A 16,366-nucleotide genomic window follows, 5' to 3' on the forward strand; every position below is an offset into this window, starting at 1 on the left:
AATGACACCATTTCTGCAATTTCGCGGGATGGGGGGATAAAAGTCCGTGTTCATACCGGTAGATGCCGTCTTCCACAGCAGAAATAAGCTATGTTCAGTAGAAAAAAATATTTGATAAATTTGATTTGCTTTTTCCTCGTCTGGAATCTTTTCGTCGAACTGCGATTCCTGTCCGGTTTTCGACCACCTGATGTGTTTGGGCGTTTGGCACTTGTCTTTTAAAATTATTCCTTTAACGAACGAAACAGTCGAGTTATAGTGCATTTCGTTTTCTCATATCATAGGAACAATCGGTTTGGTTGAAAATAAGTTAATAAGATAATTTAGCCTACAGGAAGATAATGCATACCAGATATTTATAATACATGTATTACTTATATGTGACATTCAGTGTCATGTTCTACAGATTAAATTAACTTAATTTTTGTCGTTGTCATAATTATAGGAAATCATGGAATGTCAAAGTGTAAAGAATATAACACATTATGACAGCATATACTTCATTCATATGTTTCATTGGATAAATATCATGACATATCTTGTAGTCAAACTGATTATGGTAATGTGAATTATTTTCACATATGATATTAGGCGCTAATGCAAATTCTCAAATATTAGTTGCACAAATTCCATGTATTGAAATATTTCATTTCAGACTTGAATCATATGACCGAAACGATGATTTTGTCGGGCCGTGTGTCTCCATTTCATGTCCAGTAGACACAATATGGCCAGTGTCAGGATATTTACAGCTGACACCTTCCCATCGTGGAATGACTGCCTCCAATTTCTAAAGAAACGATAGAAGGCTACTCCATCTTCCGCCTGGCAGGAGACCTGCAATCCACACAAGATGTCAAGGCCATACATAAAGGTACACTGATGTTTGAAGAGGACAGGGTGCTGGCATGCAGTGTTCACATGTCATCTACTGATGTCTACTTCAGCGGCATTGTCAGTGCATCAATGAAAAACAAGGTATAATATAAATTCAGAAATTCAAAACAAATTCTTAAACCTTTTAAAATTACAAGAAATGATAAATTGAAAGACGACATTGAATTTAATTTGTTTAAATATAAAATATAATGCGTGCCCACAAACCTATGGTTGGCTGGGTAGCTAAGGATTAAGGTGTTAGTTAGTTATGCTGAAGGCCTGGTTCTCTCTTGTTGTGCACAATGGGTGAAGTCAAATTCTGGTGTCCCTTATTATGTTATAGCTAAGAGAAGTGTGAAATTATGTTCACTCACTCTGTCCTAGGTCACATACAACTACAGACTAAAGGTGGAAAAGACCGGGGAGCCAGTCAATTCTCACTGTGAGGGTCCAGCAGGGAAGGGTCCGCATTCCACCTGCAAACACATTGCGGCAGTGCTCTTAATGTTAGAGCATTTCATCTCTACTGGCAGTGTGCAAGTTGGGAAGAGCGCAAAAGAAAACTTGCAGTTGTTCCACAAATCCAAAAACCTTACAAAGGTATGTCTGTGTTAAACACTAGAGCCAAAGGAAATGTCACACCAATGTCTCTGTTAGCTGATGTATGAATTGATATGAAAAGAAACAATATTTTAGGAAACACTTGTGCTGGATATGGAACTGATAGAGCAGCTCTGAGATTTTAAAAGTTTGTATTTTAATGTACTGAGCAAATTTCCTAGTACTTTTGGGTTGTGTCCCATACGGGTGTAATCCCAAATATAACTTAACATATGTTACATTTGACCACTTTCTAAAATGGCATTGTGTATTTTCATGTATTGAGCAAGTAAGTTTGAATACAATCATGATTGCAATTTATGATCATTTTTCATTCAGGATCACCAGTAACAGCTCAATCAATACCATCAAAAGGAAAATGGTCCCACCACATGCTGGAAGATCCTAGACCACAGAAATACAGCCAGATGAGTGGATATAATGCCCGTGTACGCAAGATGGTGGTTGCTGTGCCTCAGCATCGCATGATAATGCCTTCAAATATCTGCACCCAAAGGCTGATTTTACAGACAGCGGCTGATGATCATGACTATCTGAAAAAGCCACTTAAGGAGTACATGGTTGACAGTGCACTAAAGGTACACAATACTTCAAATTCTGGTTTGATAATAATAAGTAGATATTTACCTATATGTATATTGAACATGAGGAGAGTCATTCATATTTGTTATCTCTGCAGTACACACTTGAAACCAAAGTTTGTAAGGCAAACCATATACAACATCTCATAGTTTCATGTTGTGTATTAATGAGTCAATTGTAAAATACATTGGAAGGGAATAATCATGCTAATGAACATGATTAAGTAGATTGATTCCATCGTTGTAAAAAACGAATTTTGATTTACTCTACTTCTCAGAAAACCGATATTTAATAAAGGCAAATATTTCAAGCATCATAGTTTTAAACAGCTCTTTAATGTCTCTATATTCGTGTTTTCCAGTTTACTGAAGAATCTGCAAGAGATGTTGAGGCAGCAACACGGGACCAGAGTAAGAGCCCAGTGTGGCACAGGGAAAGAAAGTGGCGCATCACAGCCTCAAGGTTTGGTGGAGTGACCAAATTGACCAACAGAAGAAATAAAGAGAAGTTGTGTCAACAAAAATATTATCATGTAAGCCTGTCATTCATGGAAAGCAATATGAGAAAAAAAGCCATTTCTACATTTGAGTCAGTGTACAACATCAAAACCAAAAAAGCAGGTCTGTTTGTTTCTTCTTCGGAACCCTTTCTGGGCGCTACACCAGATGTCATTATTGATGAGGACAGCCTCCTGGAGGTGAAATGCCCATATACAGAAAGGAATGATTACATCAAACCTGGTAAAAAATGTCCATACCTTCATTATAATGTCAACAATCAAATTTGTTTGAATCAAACTAGTCACTACTACTGTCAGGTTCAGGGACAAATGTACATAGCAAAGCGTCAATTTTGTTATTTTGTTGTTAACACATTCTGTGACATATTTGTAGAAATGATCAGTATTGATAAGGATTTGTATCAATACTCATTGGTTCAAAAAACTTGAACTGTTCTATATGAAATATCTAAGACCATACATTGCTTCTACATTGTAAATCATAAGATGGCCACTTAGTACTATTAGTGAGTGAGTGAGTTAATATTTAACGTCACATCGGCAATATTTCAGCCATATCGTGACGAGAACATTTGATATTGAAGTGAAAAATATGTATATTATAAAAAACCTGCCAACGAAGGGCAGTAAAACAACTAGAATATCACATATACAGATAAAACTAGTAATAGAGTCTAAAACATTTTAACCACAGGGGACAACACAATATAAAAATGGGCTATAGATCACCAACAACTCTTAGTACTATTAGTCAGTTTGGGTCAGTCACGAGCTTGTGTGTGCTCCAATGGTAATAACCTGATTGGTACGTTGAATTACACTTTGGTATCTATCAAACTTGTGGATTAACATTATTAAGTCCATTATCCATTTCTTTCCGAAATGAACAGCTTGAAAATAATTCAGATTCTGAAAATGATATATCAAGATGTATTATAAATATTTGCTGACCTTTTTTGATGACAATATTGTACTTTCTTTGAGTCATTAGACTTCTTATGCCAAATCAGCTTCTTAAGAATCGACATAGGATGAAGCATATAAACAGGTAATACTTACCTTGGAATATCACTTACTAGATCTTTAGAGCTGAAAGAAATATCTAGAATCTGCATATGAGTAAGTGTTGATGCCAGTCCTGTACTGTTTACTATATGCAGGGATGAGAATGAAGTTTTGAGAAAAACTCTGAAAACCAGCCGGGGACCAAAGCGGAGCTTTGATATTGTTGTAATATTGCTAAAAGCGGTGTAAAAGAAACTCATTCAATCACACTAACATTATGACAATGCTAGAGGGATCTGGCAAGTAGTAGGTGTTATGGATAATACAAATGTAATGAAAAGGTCATCTCTATGCTGATGAATACATAATTGTGGTTCAGTCGCCTACCCCAGATGAATTGTGCTTGGGTATGTAACAGACTGCCACTGTCTATAAACAACATATACCCATTCTCAGTTCAACAACCTTTTATGTCAGAACAGCATCTAACATCTGTTACATTGAAAAAAGATCAAGTCTTTCTATGTCAATAAGAGCAGGTTATTACATTAATAGAGATGTATAAAGGCATATATCAGATGTCTAACAATATCTCTACACACACTGTAAGTAGCCTTACACTTGTGTGTAACTCTATCTTTACTTAAGAAAACATATTATTCCAGAGAGGTTTTCATGTCAACCAAAAAGTATTTTGTCTGGCATGTCACATTCAATACAAAATATTGCCATATACACACATCATGTAGTTTTATTTGGAGGGGAACATGCATACCTTACCGCTGTTATCAGTGTGTCAAGCTATTAGCATGTAACCTTGTTGCCATGAATAAACTAGAGTTGACTGAATAGATCGATAATCTGTAATATTGTAATGATTATCGATATGAAAATTGTGTCATTGACAATAACATACGTATAAATTGTTATACTTAATTTACTTTGACAGTGTACAGTTGAATATTTATGAAGATCTAATACTTAGTGTGTGTACAAAGGGAAGCAAGTCTTTATATCATTGGTGCAGCTTCTCAATAGCTATTCCTATGGAATTCTCACTAAGAATGCCTTTATACCTGACTGACATAAGTCAAGATGATTGTTGAAAACTCACTGCTTTCTGATATCTGATTAATTGATGTTTGGGAAGGTTATAGCCGAAAGATATGACTTTCCTGGTTATAATGCTGTTCAAATAGTGAAGTATACCAATGCATTACTTATCCAGAAACCTGTATATATAGTCATAGTATAGAATCATGTGCACCCATATTCACTATGGAAAAACTGTTTTGTTTGCAGATGGATGATATCAAATGGTTACTGAAATCATTAAGTTTACTTTTGAAACAAAGTTGGTGTAATAATGAAGTAATTTTCAACAGAGTGGGAATCATATCACAGTGGTGATTTACATAGAACAAAATTACAGTAAAGGAGTTGGGAGATTCAATGACAAATAACATCTGCATTGAGTCTACACATGTCAGGTCAATATATGCTGAACATCACATTTTATCAATTCATGAAATTCTGTAAGATGTTGTGAAGAAGAGATTCATGCAAATTCACTAACAATGCAGTTTCTAAAATTTTAAATAGCAAAACAAACATAAACAATCCGTGCTCCAAGTACCACTTTACTGGGTGGAAGATGTTTCTTCAAAATTTTGAAAGTCTTACTTAGACCAATCATTCGTTCAACATGGACCCTATTTGAAGCAATTCTTCTGTCCTTCACAACATCCTCTGGTTCTAATTGTTATTTGCCTTTTAATAAAGTTGGAGTGTTCACTTGAATATCTTGGGCTGCAAATAAATGTTGAACCATAATGCCCCTGTCGCCCATAATGCTATCCTGTTTCTCAAACATACCATGTGATGGGTTAAGCAAAGGAGACTGCTCCACTATCTGCCTGTCACTTTCTGAACCCCCATATGATTCACTAATAAATGAAACTGCCCCTCTGGGTGTGCAGCCAATCATGGTTTTTAATGTGTTCTGATGTTTGAAGCTGGACCATGTCATGCTCTCAGCATCTACATGCGGTGGCTTTTTGATAGGAATCTCTGTTGCACCCAAAATGACTCTAGTGTTTGTGAATTTCTTACTGAAGTCTGTTGGCATGTGATCATCAACTGTTGCTCTTGTTGGCCATATCTGTAGTTCTTTCAGTTGGAAATATAAGAAATTGATCCATGTTATCACGATCTGAGAAACAGTGGATGATGATATGCCAAACATGAAGCTTAATTCAACATCGTCTTTGGCCTGTCTTAATTTCATTAATGTAAGAGTGAGTGAGTGAGTTAGTATTTAACGTCACATCGGCAATATTGCAGCCATATCGTGACGAGAAATGTTTTATATAAATAATAAATTCAAGTTGCTAAAGAATCAGTCAGCGAAGGACTGTAAAATAACTAGAGCATCACAGATGGAGTCTAAAACTAGCATGAACATGTAAAACTATTTTATTTACGTAGACAATACAATATAAAAACGGGCTATATATCGCCAACAACTGAAGGTAGATCACCATACTAGGAACCATGGGGACTTACATTACTTTGCTACCTGCATGGACCCTAGTTGGATTTACACCATCCCTTCAGCCATTGGCGACAGAAGAGAAATCGAGCCATAAATTAAAAAACACACTTATTCTACGATTAAGAAGCAGGTACACTTAGATTGACTAAATTTTTGGGACTTACGTACCCTCTCAGGAGGACAATAATTTTACAATACTTCAACCCCCTTTGAGGATACAGCCACTAACAATCTCAGTTGCTAATCTAAACTACCAATAATAAAATATATATCTATTTACAAATCACTCAACAAATCTATTTTTTTTAAAAATGCAATAATTAAATGAGAACTGACATTATTAAAAAGATCCTTCAGAGATTTGGATTTGAAATAGATATCCCTTGTGATGGAGTATTCAATGCAGTCAAGCAAGACATGCTTGACTGTGATTCTTTCATCACAAGGGATGCAAAACGGAGGATCTTCGCCTTTAAGCAAATATTCATGGGTATATCTAGTATGGCCAATGCGACATCGCCGCATAATGACCTCTTCAAATCTGGACTGACAACCCACGTAGGTGTAACCAATGTAGGGTTTTATTCCATGTAATTTATTAATACCTACTTGGGTGTCCTGACTTCTTCTGCATTAGATCGCGGATGTATGTTCTAATGCAAGCTTTGTAATCAGAGTATGGAATTAGAAGTGGTGTCACAGATTTGTTGAGTGCTGCCTTAGCAGCAAGATCGGCCATTGTATTCCCAGAAATGCCAACGAGGCTGGGTAACCAACAAAAGACGATGTCGCATTGGCCAGTAGCAAGTTCATTGTACAATTCAATAATTTCTAATAAAAGTGGATGTTTGCAAGAAAGATTTTTAATAGCCTGAAGACACGAAAGAGAATCTGAAAAGATGATATATTGTTTATATTTACGATGTTTATTAATATATTTAAGAGCTATTAAGATGGCGTTTGCTTCTGTTGTGAAAATAGAGCTGTTATTTGGTAGTCGAGAAGATATTGTTTTGGATCCAATGACAGTGCATTAATGTAAGAAATAACTTGTCTTTTGGATGCAACATTTCACACTGATAATTCAGTTCAAAACTGCTGGACCAAGCGAGTGAAAGAAAAACATAAAGTGATCATAATCACGGAAACCAGAGTAGTACAATACAGCTTTGGGATTATTGATATAAGATCCTAACGAAGTGCACTGAGCAGACTGAGAGTTACTTTGGCATATTTCTACAGGCTCATCCAAGTTAGCTGTGCTGATCATATCAATATCCTCTCTGCTACCAATTACCACCTCTTCGGATACATCCAATATAGCTTGGTCAGCTTCTTCTTCCTTGAGTTGATGTGCTCTCTTTGGTCGAGATGGTAACGTTGACATGCACGATGTATGGGGAAGATCGAAGGAACCGCACCTGTCCGGAGACGACTTCTTTTACCTGATTTTAACATAAGATACCAAAACATGAAAGGTAACAATTTTATCTGATTTAAACACACAAATGGCATTGATTTTAAACTCTACAGAATCAGTAGGAAGCTATAAATTGTACTTAAAAGGCATTGATACTAAAGTAAAATTGATGTAATTTGTGATTTTATGTAGATGAAACACAAATTTATCTGAACATTACTTCTAGAGTTTACTAATAATATAAAACCATACAAAACTTAGTTTCCGAGGTTTCCTTGGGGGATTCTTCAGTCGGAAGCTTCAGGCTTGTCATGGTTGTTATTGGTCCTTAAAACACAAAGCAACACGAACAAACATTAAACAAACAACCATGCAATAATCATAATGAAATTAATTTGAGAACATGGAATAAATCAATATTCATTGTCTAAGAGTCTGTGTATGCTTTGTGTGTAATTTGTTTTAAAATTGAGAACAGAATCTTGATACCATTTTTCTTAATTTGAAATCAATGAAAACACTGGTGAAACATGCTTCTATAAAAATGCTACTTTAATATACAGTAATTACGTTCAGATAGAGATATACACCTATTTTTGAATCATAATCTACAGATGACAATAATGTTCAAGATATCACATTCAAATATCATTCCTTTATAATCTATTTCTGTAACTCTTTCATAATTATTCTCAGCTGAACTAACATGTTTACATAAAAATATTCGAAGAAAAGCATATTTCTCAACTTTGTTTTTGGTAAAATACAAGACTGTAGTTAAAAAATCATGCATAATCAAATAGTGTGTCATCCCTAACAAACAAAAACACCGTGTTTTACGTAACTAATAATGTATCCACGTAATCGCCATCGGTAAAGTGGGCCCGACAGACGACATCGCTTGTCCCTGGTTTCCATAGATTCTTTGTGGACACATCAAGCTGACTTTCGGTTTCCCGCTATAACCTCTAGTACACTCGCGCCACCTAGCGAGAAAATTTGGGCGGTGTATCCCATTGTTAGTTATTCCATACTCTGATTACAAAGCTCTGATTACATCATACATCCGTGATCTGATGCAGAAGAAGTGAGACATCCAAGTAGGTTACATCAAATAAAACCCTATATTGGTTACTCCTACATGGGTTGTCAGTCCAGATTTGAGGAGGTGATTATGCGACGATGTCGCATTGACCACACGCAGTGTACACACGAATACTTATTATTTTGCATCCCTTGTGATGAAGGAATCACGGTCAAGCAGTATGAATGGTATTTTATAACTGGTAGTATAAATTAGCAACTGCGATTGTTAGTGGCTGTATCCTCAAAGGGGGTCAAAGTAATTTCGTGTCTCCCTGAAAGGGTACATACGTTGCCAAACATTCAAAGCCAATTTAGGTCTACCAAGCTTTTAATACTTCTTAATTTTAATTATGGCTCAGTTTTCCTACTATCGCCAGCAGCTGAAGGGATAGTGTAAATCCAGTTAGGGTCCATGCAGGTATCAAAACCACTGTAAGTCCCCATGGTCCCTAGCATGGTGATCAGTTGTTGGCGACCAATTTTCATAATGTATTGTCTTCGTAAATAAAAAAGTTTTAGATTTCCATGCTAGTTTTAGACAACATCTGTGATAGTCCAGTTATTTTACAGTCCTTCGATGGCTAATTATTTAACAAGTTGTAATTATTGTGTATGCAAAACCTTTCTCGTCACTAAATGGCTGAATTATTGCCGAGATGATATTAAATTTTAACCCACTCATTCAGAAACTCACTCATACATGAATGTCAATATGCCAACATTAAGGAATTGTGTGACATTCAATCAGCTACATTCACTCAGGACTAACCAAATCTGCATATTAGATGTAAATAAGCTGTCTGAATTATTCAGGTCCCACAGAATTGTTGTTACACGTCGCTGAGTTCAATACTTTATTATTCCTTGCCGTGTAATATAGATGATGTCTACGCAACCAGAGCATAATCTCATTTTCTTATACAGACAATATACACATAGAACTTAATTAAGCACCCCAATACAAGTTTCATACTTGTGTTATTAATTGCCATATAAAATTGATAATATGTACGGAAACGACAGCATAACCTAATTTGGTTTTACAGATACTACAAACATGCAACATAATCAAGCAGGCTCCCCCCTTCCCCTACTGCATTTGATACAAGTGATGTAGCTCTTGATGATGATGACGATGATGATGATGAGACCACTGGTTAGTGACACATTCCAGGTCTGTTGTGTTGGTGATGGGGCATGTGGCTGGTCTGTTGTGTTAGTGATGGGGTGTGTGGCTGGTCTGTTGTGTTGGCGATGGGGTATGTGGCTGTCCTGTTGTGTTGGCGATGTGGTATGTGGCTGGTCTGTTGTGTTGGTGATGGAGTATGAGGCTGGTCTGTTGTGTTTAGTAATGATGCATGTGGCTGGTCTATTGTGTTGGTAATGGGGTATGTGGCTGTCCTGTTGTGTTGGTGATGGGGTATGAGGCTGGTCTGTTGTGTTTGGTGATGATGCATGTGGCTGTCCTGTTGTGTTGGTGCTGGTCTGTTGTGTTGGTGATGGGTTATGTGGCTGTCCTGTTGTGTTGGTGATGGGGTATGTGGCTGGCCTGTTGTGTTGGTGATGGGGTATGTTGCTGGTCTATTGTGTTGGTGATGGGGTATGTGGTTGGCCTATTGGGATGGTGATGGGGTATGTGGCTGGTCTATTGTGAAACGGATTAGTATGTGACTGGTCTGTTCGTTGTCATAAACCTTTAAGCTGATCAGTTAGCCTCGTAGTATTGCTGATCTTACTTTATTGATTGCTGCCCACTCAACAGTTACGTGGGAAATCTCCCGTGAGCCCAGAAAAACTGATTCATATCAATATTCATTCTGTTATGAGCTAAGCACCTACCAGTTGTGCAGCTGTCTCCAGTAGTCCTCAACTCAGTGTGTGGAGTCTGTAGTCTACTGTGCACACTTCATGATGTTGCTGCTGTGTTCAAGTAACGGTCTGCAGGCTGCTTTAACATCAGCTGTGTACTTCACAGTTGTGCTTTCCACGCGCAGCACAAAGGAATGTGGACTTCAGTTGACAGAGAAGATGAAGAGCAGATCTGTCTTTTTTAGAAATGTTAACATGAAGTTGTGCCAGGCTGAATGTATTGAAGATTCCTACATATTTGCATCCTGTCGTCGATCAAGTGAGGAATCCAAGAAGACTGAGAAGACGAGCAGATCCAGTATCCATCCAGAGACTCATTCCAGTGTAAGTGATGTTTATGTCATATATATGCGTGTATGTGTGTGCGCGTGTGTTGATGTGTGTAATGTAAGTGCAAGCGTGTGTAGATGTTTTTTTATCTGTGTACAGTGTGTCGTCTGTCGCTTCACCTTTCGTAAAGAAAATGAATATTGAAATATGTTGTCATTAATTCCTTTGGGATATGTAATGTAAATGTTGTATGTCGACATATATTTAGATAAGGCCCATGCTATGCCGGATGTAGAATGGTCTATACTTACATGTATTGAGGTAAGGCGCATGGTATGCTTGAGGTAAACAATTCGATACTGACCAAAAATTAAATAAACCCCATGATATAATTGACAACAAAAGTTATGCATCGACACATACATAGATAGAGTCATTGGTAAACCTGACGTTTTTTTGTAGAGTAAAGGCCTATTGTAGACCTGAAGTTATCTTCAACAAAAGTTCTGTATTAACATATATCGAACTCTTGACATTATATTGATAGTAGAGAGATATATTATTTCTCTCTAAAGGTCCCTACTGCATCCTGTGGATCTGAGGTCTGCAATGAGACTTCCCAATGTGTGGATAAAGGATGTAAAAAGGTCTGTATGGAAGGTAAGTGTATCAAGCAGAGGAGTACACGATTCTCATCTTAATATGTCTCTTTCAAGCTTGTGAACTCACAGATCAGTCATGCTATCTGAGATATGATGTTCTGTGTTCCCAACATAATATCCTTTCACATAACGTCTTAACATCAAATGTTCTTGAATTATGATATATTTGCAAACTAGTTTGTGCCAACGATGAAACTATTCTGGTTTATTGTGGCAAACACAAACTTTCTGGAGACATAGACTTTCTCGAGGTGACACTGCAGCTATTGAAGCACTTACCAGAGTCATGTTTGGAGACCCTTCAAATATTTTGTATGGTATTTGGACATCAGGGGAATTTCCTTCTTCATGACGTGACGCTATAATTGTTCCAATTTCTAAACTTGGACGTGACCATACTAAACCTTCAAATCATCGAAGAACTAGAACTAGTGGCGTTTGCAAACCCATGAAAAGCATAGTCATAAATCGATTAATTTGGTACTAGGAAACCAATAATCTACATATTGACATACAATGTGGTTTCCGTGAAAAAATTGATCATTTAGTGCGTTTGGAATCTCTTGTCAAAAATGCCAAAATTAATAAATAACATGCAGTGTGTGTCTTTTTCGATTTAAAACATGATGTGTGAGTGTGATGAAACTAAACGTCACCCGGCAATATTTCATCCATATAGTGACGAGAAGGGTTTTCCATGCACAACAAATATAATAAATAACCTGTCATCGAAGGTTTCTAAAATAACTAGAGTATCACAGATGGTGTTTAAAACTAGCATGTAAATGTAATACTTTTTAGTTTACGAAGACAATACAATATTAGCACAGGTTAAAGTTCGCCAACAACTGAAGGTAGATCACCATACTAAGGTTTATAGGAACTGACAGTGCTTTTGCTACCTGCATGGATCCTAGTTGGAGTTACTCAATTCTTCAGCCGCTGGCGATTGTAGCCAAATATAGTCATAATTTAAAATATCACAAATAACACGTTTAAAAAATCTAGTAAGTATAAAGTCGTAGAGCCACCAACAACCCAAGTAACTGTTGCTAATTTTAAGCTACCCATAATAAAATATATATCTATTTACAAAACATATCAACAAAATTTATCAATTTGTTCAATTTCTTTAAAAAGTAATTAAATGATAATTAGCATTAAAAAGATCCTTCACTGTTTTGAAATTGAAATATTTATTCCTTGTGATGGAAAAATCAATACATTCAAGCAGGAGATGCTTGACCGTGATTCTAGCATTACAAGGGATACAGAAGGGAAGATCCTCACCTTTTAACATGTATTTATGAATATATATGGTATAGCCAATACGACATCGATTATCGTCGCATGATGACCTCATCAAATCTGGACTGACAACCCACGTAGATGTAACCAATATAGGGTCTGGAAACATGGTATTTTAAAAGATTTACATGATTTTGGTTTACGGGGCCGTTTGCATCAATTCGTGAGGTGATCAGAAAAACCCTCCCCAACTCTATAACACTAATCTTGTTTACGGCTCCATCATTTATGGCGGAGATTGTAAACACAATTTAAAAAAACAACAACATAATTCTATTCACCATCAAGGTCTGAGGCTTTTGCCTTCCAAACTTTCAGTTTACATGTGTAGGCTAACCAACCTTCCCTTTAACCACGTCGAATATAGTTATCCTCACAACATATTTCTACATTACGTTCCCTTTAACCCAATACACCCTATGTCTGTGCGTTTAAAGAAGAAAAAATGAGAGCATTCGTTACTCAACACCTTGGAATACGAATACAATCACACATTTCCGCTGCTAAAATAAATCAGGATAATATACACACTCCGGCACAGCGATGACTTAACATAACATCATTGCAACAGGCTAATTTGCATATCACGTGACCGGACTTTTCTCTTGTTTGTAATCAAACGCGCATATTCGTAATAAGAAGAGACTGGACTCACGAAAGCTTTTCGGCGCTCTCTTCATAATGTTTTACATTGTTACATATATATTCTTCCACAACTGCGACAGTTAGGTCTATGACAGTACATATTAAGATATCAAACTGGCTGCATCGTTTGCTCTCCAATCGGCCCGATGACAGCACGTGGAGCCATTACAACCCTATGTAAACAACGGATCGCTTCAATCGAAATATTGTTAGATGTTTTTGGATATTTTCTCAGTGAAACTAAACCATTCTATTAAAGATGTTTGGTTAGATGTGTAAACTCGTCAAAAATAAAAGAGTGAAAGAAATCTGTACATTATATTAAATGGACATTTCAAGATGTGACGAATCGTCACATTTTTGTGGCCTGTGGCAGAGATACTATGCTGGCTGGCCGCATGGAGCTCTGCGTAGGCGATTGGATAATATAGCCCCTACCCAACTTTTGTTCTCACCACCATGACAGTTAGTGAAGTCAGACATGGATTTAACAGAACTAAATTTTAGGAAGTGGGAAACAAATCAACACATTTACATGTGGAGGCAGACGAACCTTCCCTCTAACCACGTCGAATATAGTTATCCCTATAGCATATTTCTACATTACGTTCCCTTTAACCCAATACAGCCTATGTCTGTGCCTTTAAAAAAAAAATAAAGAGCATTCGCTACTCCACACTTTGGAATATGGATACAATCACACATTTCCGCTGCTAAAATAATTCATTTATCAACACGAATATATTCGGAAATAAAAATGCTACTTGCAACACTACATTTACAGATAGATCCAATGATGGTGACACCTTATCCAGCGTCACCAGCATCTTATCCAGGGTTATATCTACCAGACTACCAGATAACCAATCTATTTCCGCGACTGAATCAAAAGCAATATTAACAGCATTACAGGAAATGAACAATCCAAATATTAACAATTTGTTATATTCTCACCCTCTTTATCTTGAGTAGTAGATATAATGACAGTCCGAGATCAAGTCCAACAAAAGCCTCTGTAAAGCTTTATTTCACAAATAAAGCTTTTGTCAGGCCCTTAGATCTCGCCCCAGTATATCTACTACTTTTGAACCTCCAGTTAACTTCCCTGCCACACGTGGCACAATAGTGTCGCTATGACGTGTTGACCTCGATGAAACAGTTCAATGTGAATCACCTATGATCTCTTTGGTGTTTGTAATAAAGGCTTGTTGGGCCTTTCGTACCACCTGTTCTATGTACTTTTTTTTCTCGTCTTCGCTGATAGCAGACTTACGAGACTTGGACCGGATTTCTTGTTTCATCTTAGGGTACTTGTCGAGTTCAGAGAGGATTGAACGAAATTCCTCCTCTGAGATCTTACTGTCAGTGAGTGCTGTGGAAATACGCTCACTTACCGTGTTCAGCTTTGCTTCGGCCAGAACCCTGATCTCGTCGTGTTTCAACGCTTTATGATGCAGTCTGTGGGATACAAACTTAAACACCAACCCCAGCTGTTATTTCAATGCCTAGCACTATAGGTGCGGCCACGATGGTCGCTAACAACCCAACACCTGCCGCCCCTAGTCCCATGCTGGTTGCCATAAGGGCAGTATCAGTCCCCGTCCACGATATTGAAAGCTCTATGGTAGTTCTTATATAAAGCTTTCCGGGTGTCGCGGTCTTGTTCTAGTTGGCGTTTTACATCACATAACTGTCTCAAGCGGAACCCGTCTACGGTTTGCAGGGTCTTCGCGACTTCCTCTACGACTGGGTATAAACCCATCCTGTGTGCATATAATATATCTTATGGGATATTTTTTAATTGAGCTTCAGTTAATAGCCGATCAACGTACTTAAGGCTTACAAGGCTTGGATTCTCGTATGTTGAGACACGCGAAGGATCAATAGGTAACGTCTGGTATATACTAACATGTGAGCAGTTTATTAAGGGGGGTAGTAATCCCAGTGGGAGGTCCCCCAATCGTATAACGATACGGCAAGGTAGGGGGGTTGGTATTATCGGGTCATCCCAACGTATTGTCACCCCAGGTAAAAGTCGCAGGTTTGGGGATGGGTTCAGGTCTAAGTCATCAAACTTACCCTTGCAAGCGACTTCTATGATGAGTGTGGAGCCTGGGGCCACATGAAATGAAAGACGTGAACAAGATACTGTTGTTCCTAATTTCGGAGACAGAGCCATCTTTGTCTAAGGAGATATAAGGTGCGGTGAGGGTCTTGTTGATCAATCATTTGGGTTCTTTTAAGTCTATCAGGGACTGCCGTATGTACACACCGTTTTTAAAGCGTAGGACGTACGAGGCGTTTCCCCCACCAGACTGATCGAATCCCTCTATGCCTCCTAGGTCCCCGAGTGTGGGTTTAGGTAGATGATCGGCCATTGCCGCCCGCCTATACACGTTATCTTTTAGGTGTAGGACATACAAGGTGTCTTCCTCGCCAGGATGATCGAATCCCTCCGTGTCCCCTAGATCGTTAAGCGTGGCGTTGGGCCGATGACGATTGGACATTGCTATAATACCATTACGAGATAGTTTCCAATTGTTTTTCTGATAATAGTTCAGGGGTGCACTTCAACCCCATGAAGTGTATGTTGTCAGGTAGGAAGATCTTGGTAAGTGATATCGTGGCTTCCACAGTCACAGTGACCCCCTGCAGACTGGTGTGGGAGTCGACACCCACCCGCACGTAAACAGTGCAAACCTGATACTGGTGCCGTTTCACCCACCCGAGTTTGACCCCCTTCACGATTTCGACTTCGTCCTGCGATGGTTCCCCTAGGTAGACTTTGATGACCAGTGTGGAGTTCGCTGGTAGGCTCGCCAGGATGTTCACCACACCCTCGAATTCAGACACCAACTGCAATGTCACGTTTTGCATCCCGGGTTTACTCGATAGCATGTGGGCTGCCATACTGGCGACTGGGCTGATGACTACGCTACGTCTCT

At 38.0% G+C, this 16,366-nt stretch overlaps 1 protein-coding gene across 1 annotated transcript in view; it reads left to right on the forward strand.

Annotated features, from left to right (window-relative positions):
* The first annotated feature begins 1,937 nt into the window (after window positions 1-1,937).
* Window positions 1,938-16,366, forward strand: part of LOC124271206 (ankyrin repeat domain-containing protein 50-like) — a 33,039-nt gene continuing 18,610 nt past the window's right edge. The window contains exons 1-3 of the mRNA XM_046706288.1: window positions 1,938-2,078; window positions 2,444-2,544; window positions 10,599-10,860. Coding sequence (XP_046562244.1) covers window positions 1,938-2,078; window positions 2,444-2,544; window positions 10,599-10,860 — 504 coding nt within the window. The remainder of the gene's footprint in view (window positions 2,079-2,443; window positions 2,545-10,598; window positions 10,861-16,366) is intronic.

This window comes from Haliotis rubra, unplaced genomic scaffold (genome assembly GCF_003918875.1).
Source record: "Haliotis rubra isolate DU_JTF1 unplaced genomic scaffold, ASM391887v1 Scf1588, whole genome shotgun sequence".
NCBI lineage: Eukaryota > Metazoa > Mollusca > Gastropoda > Lepetellida > Haliotidae > Haliotis > Haliotis rubra.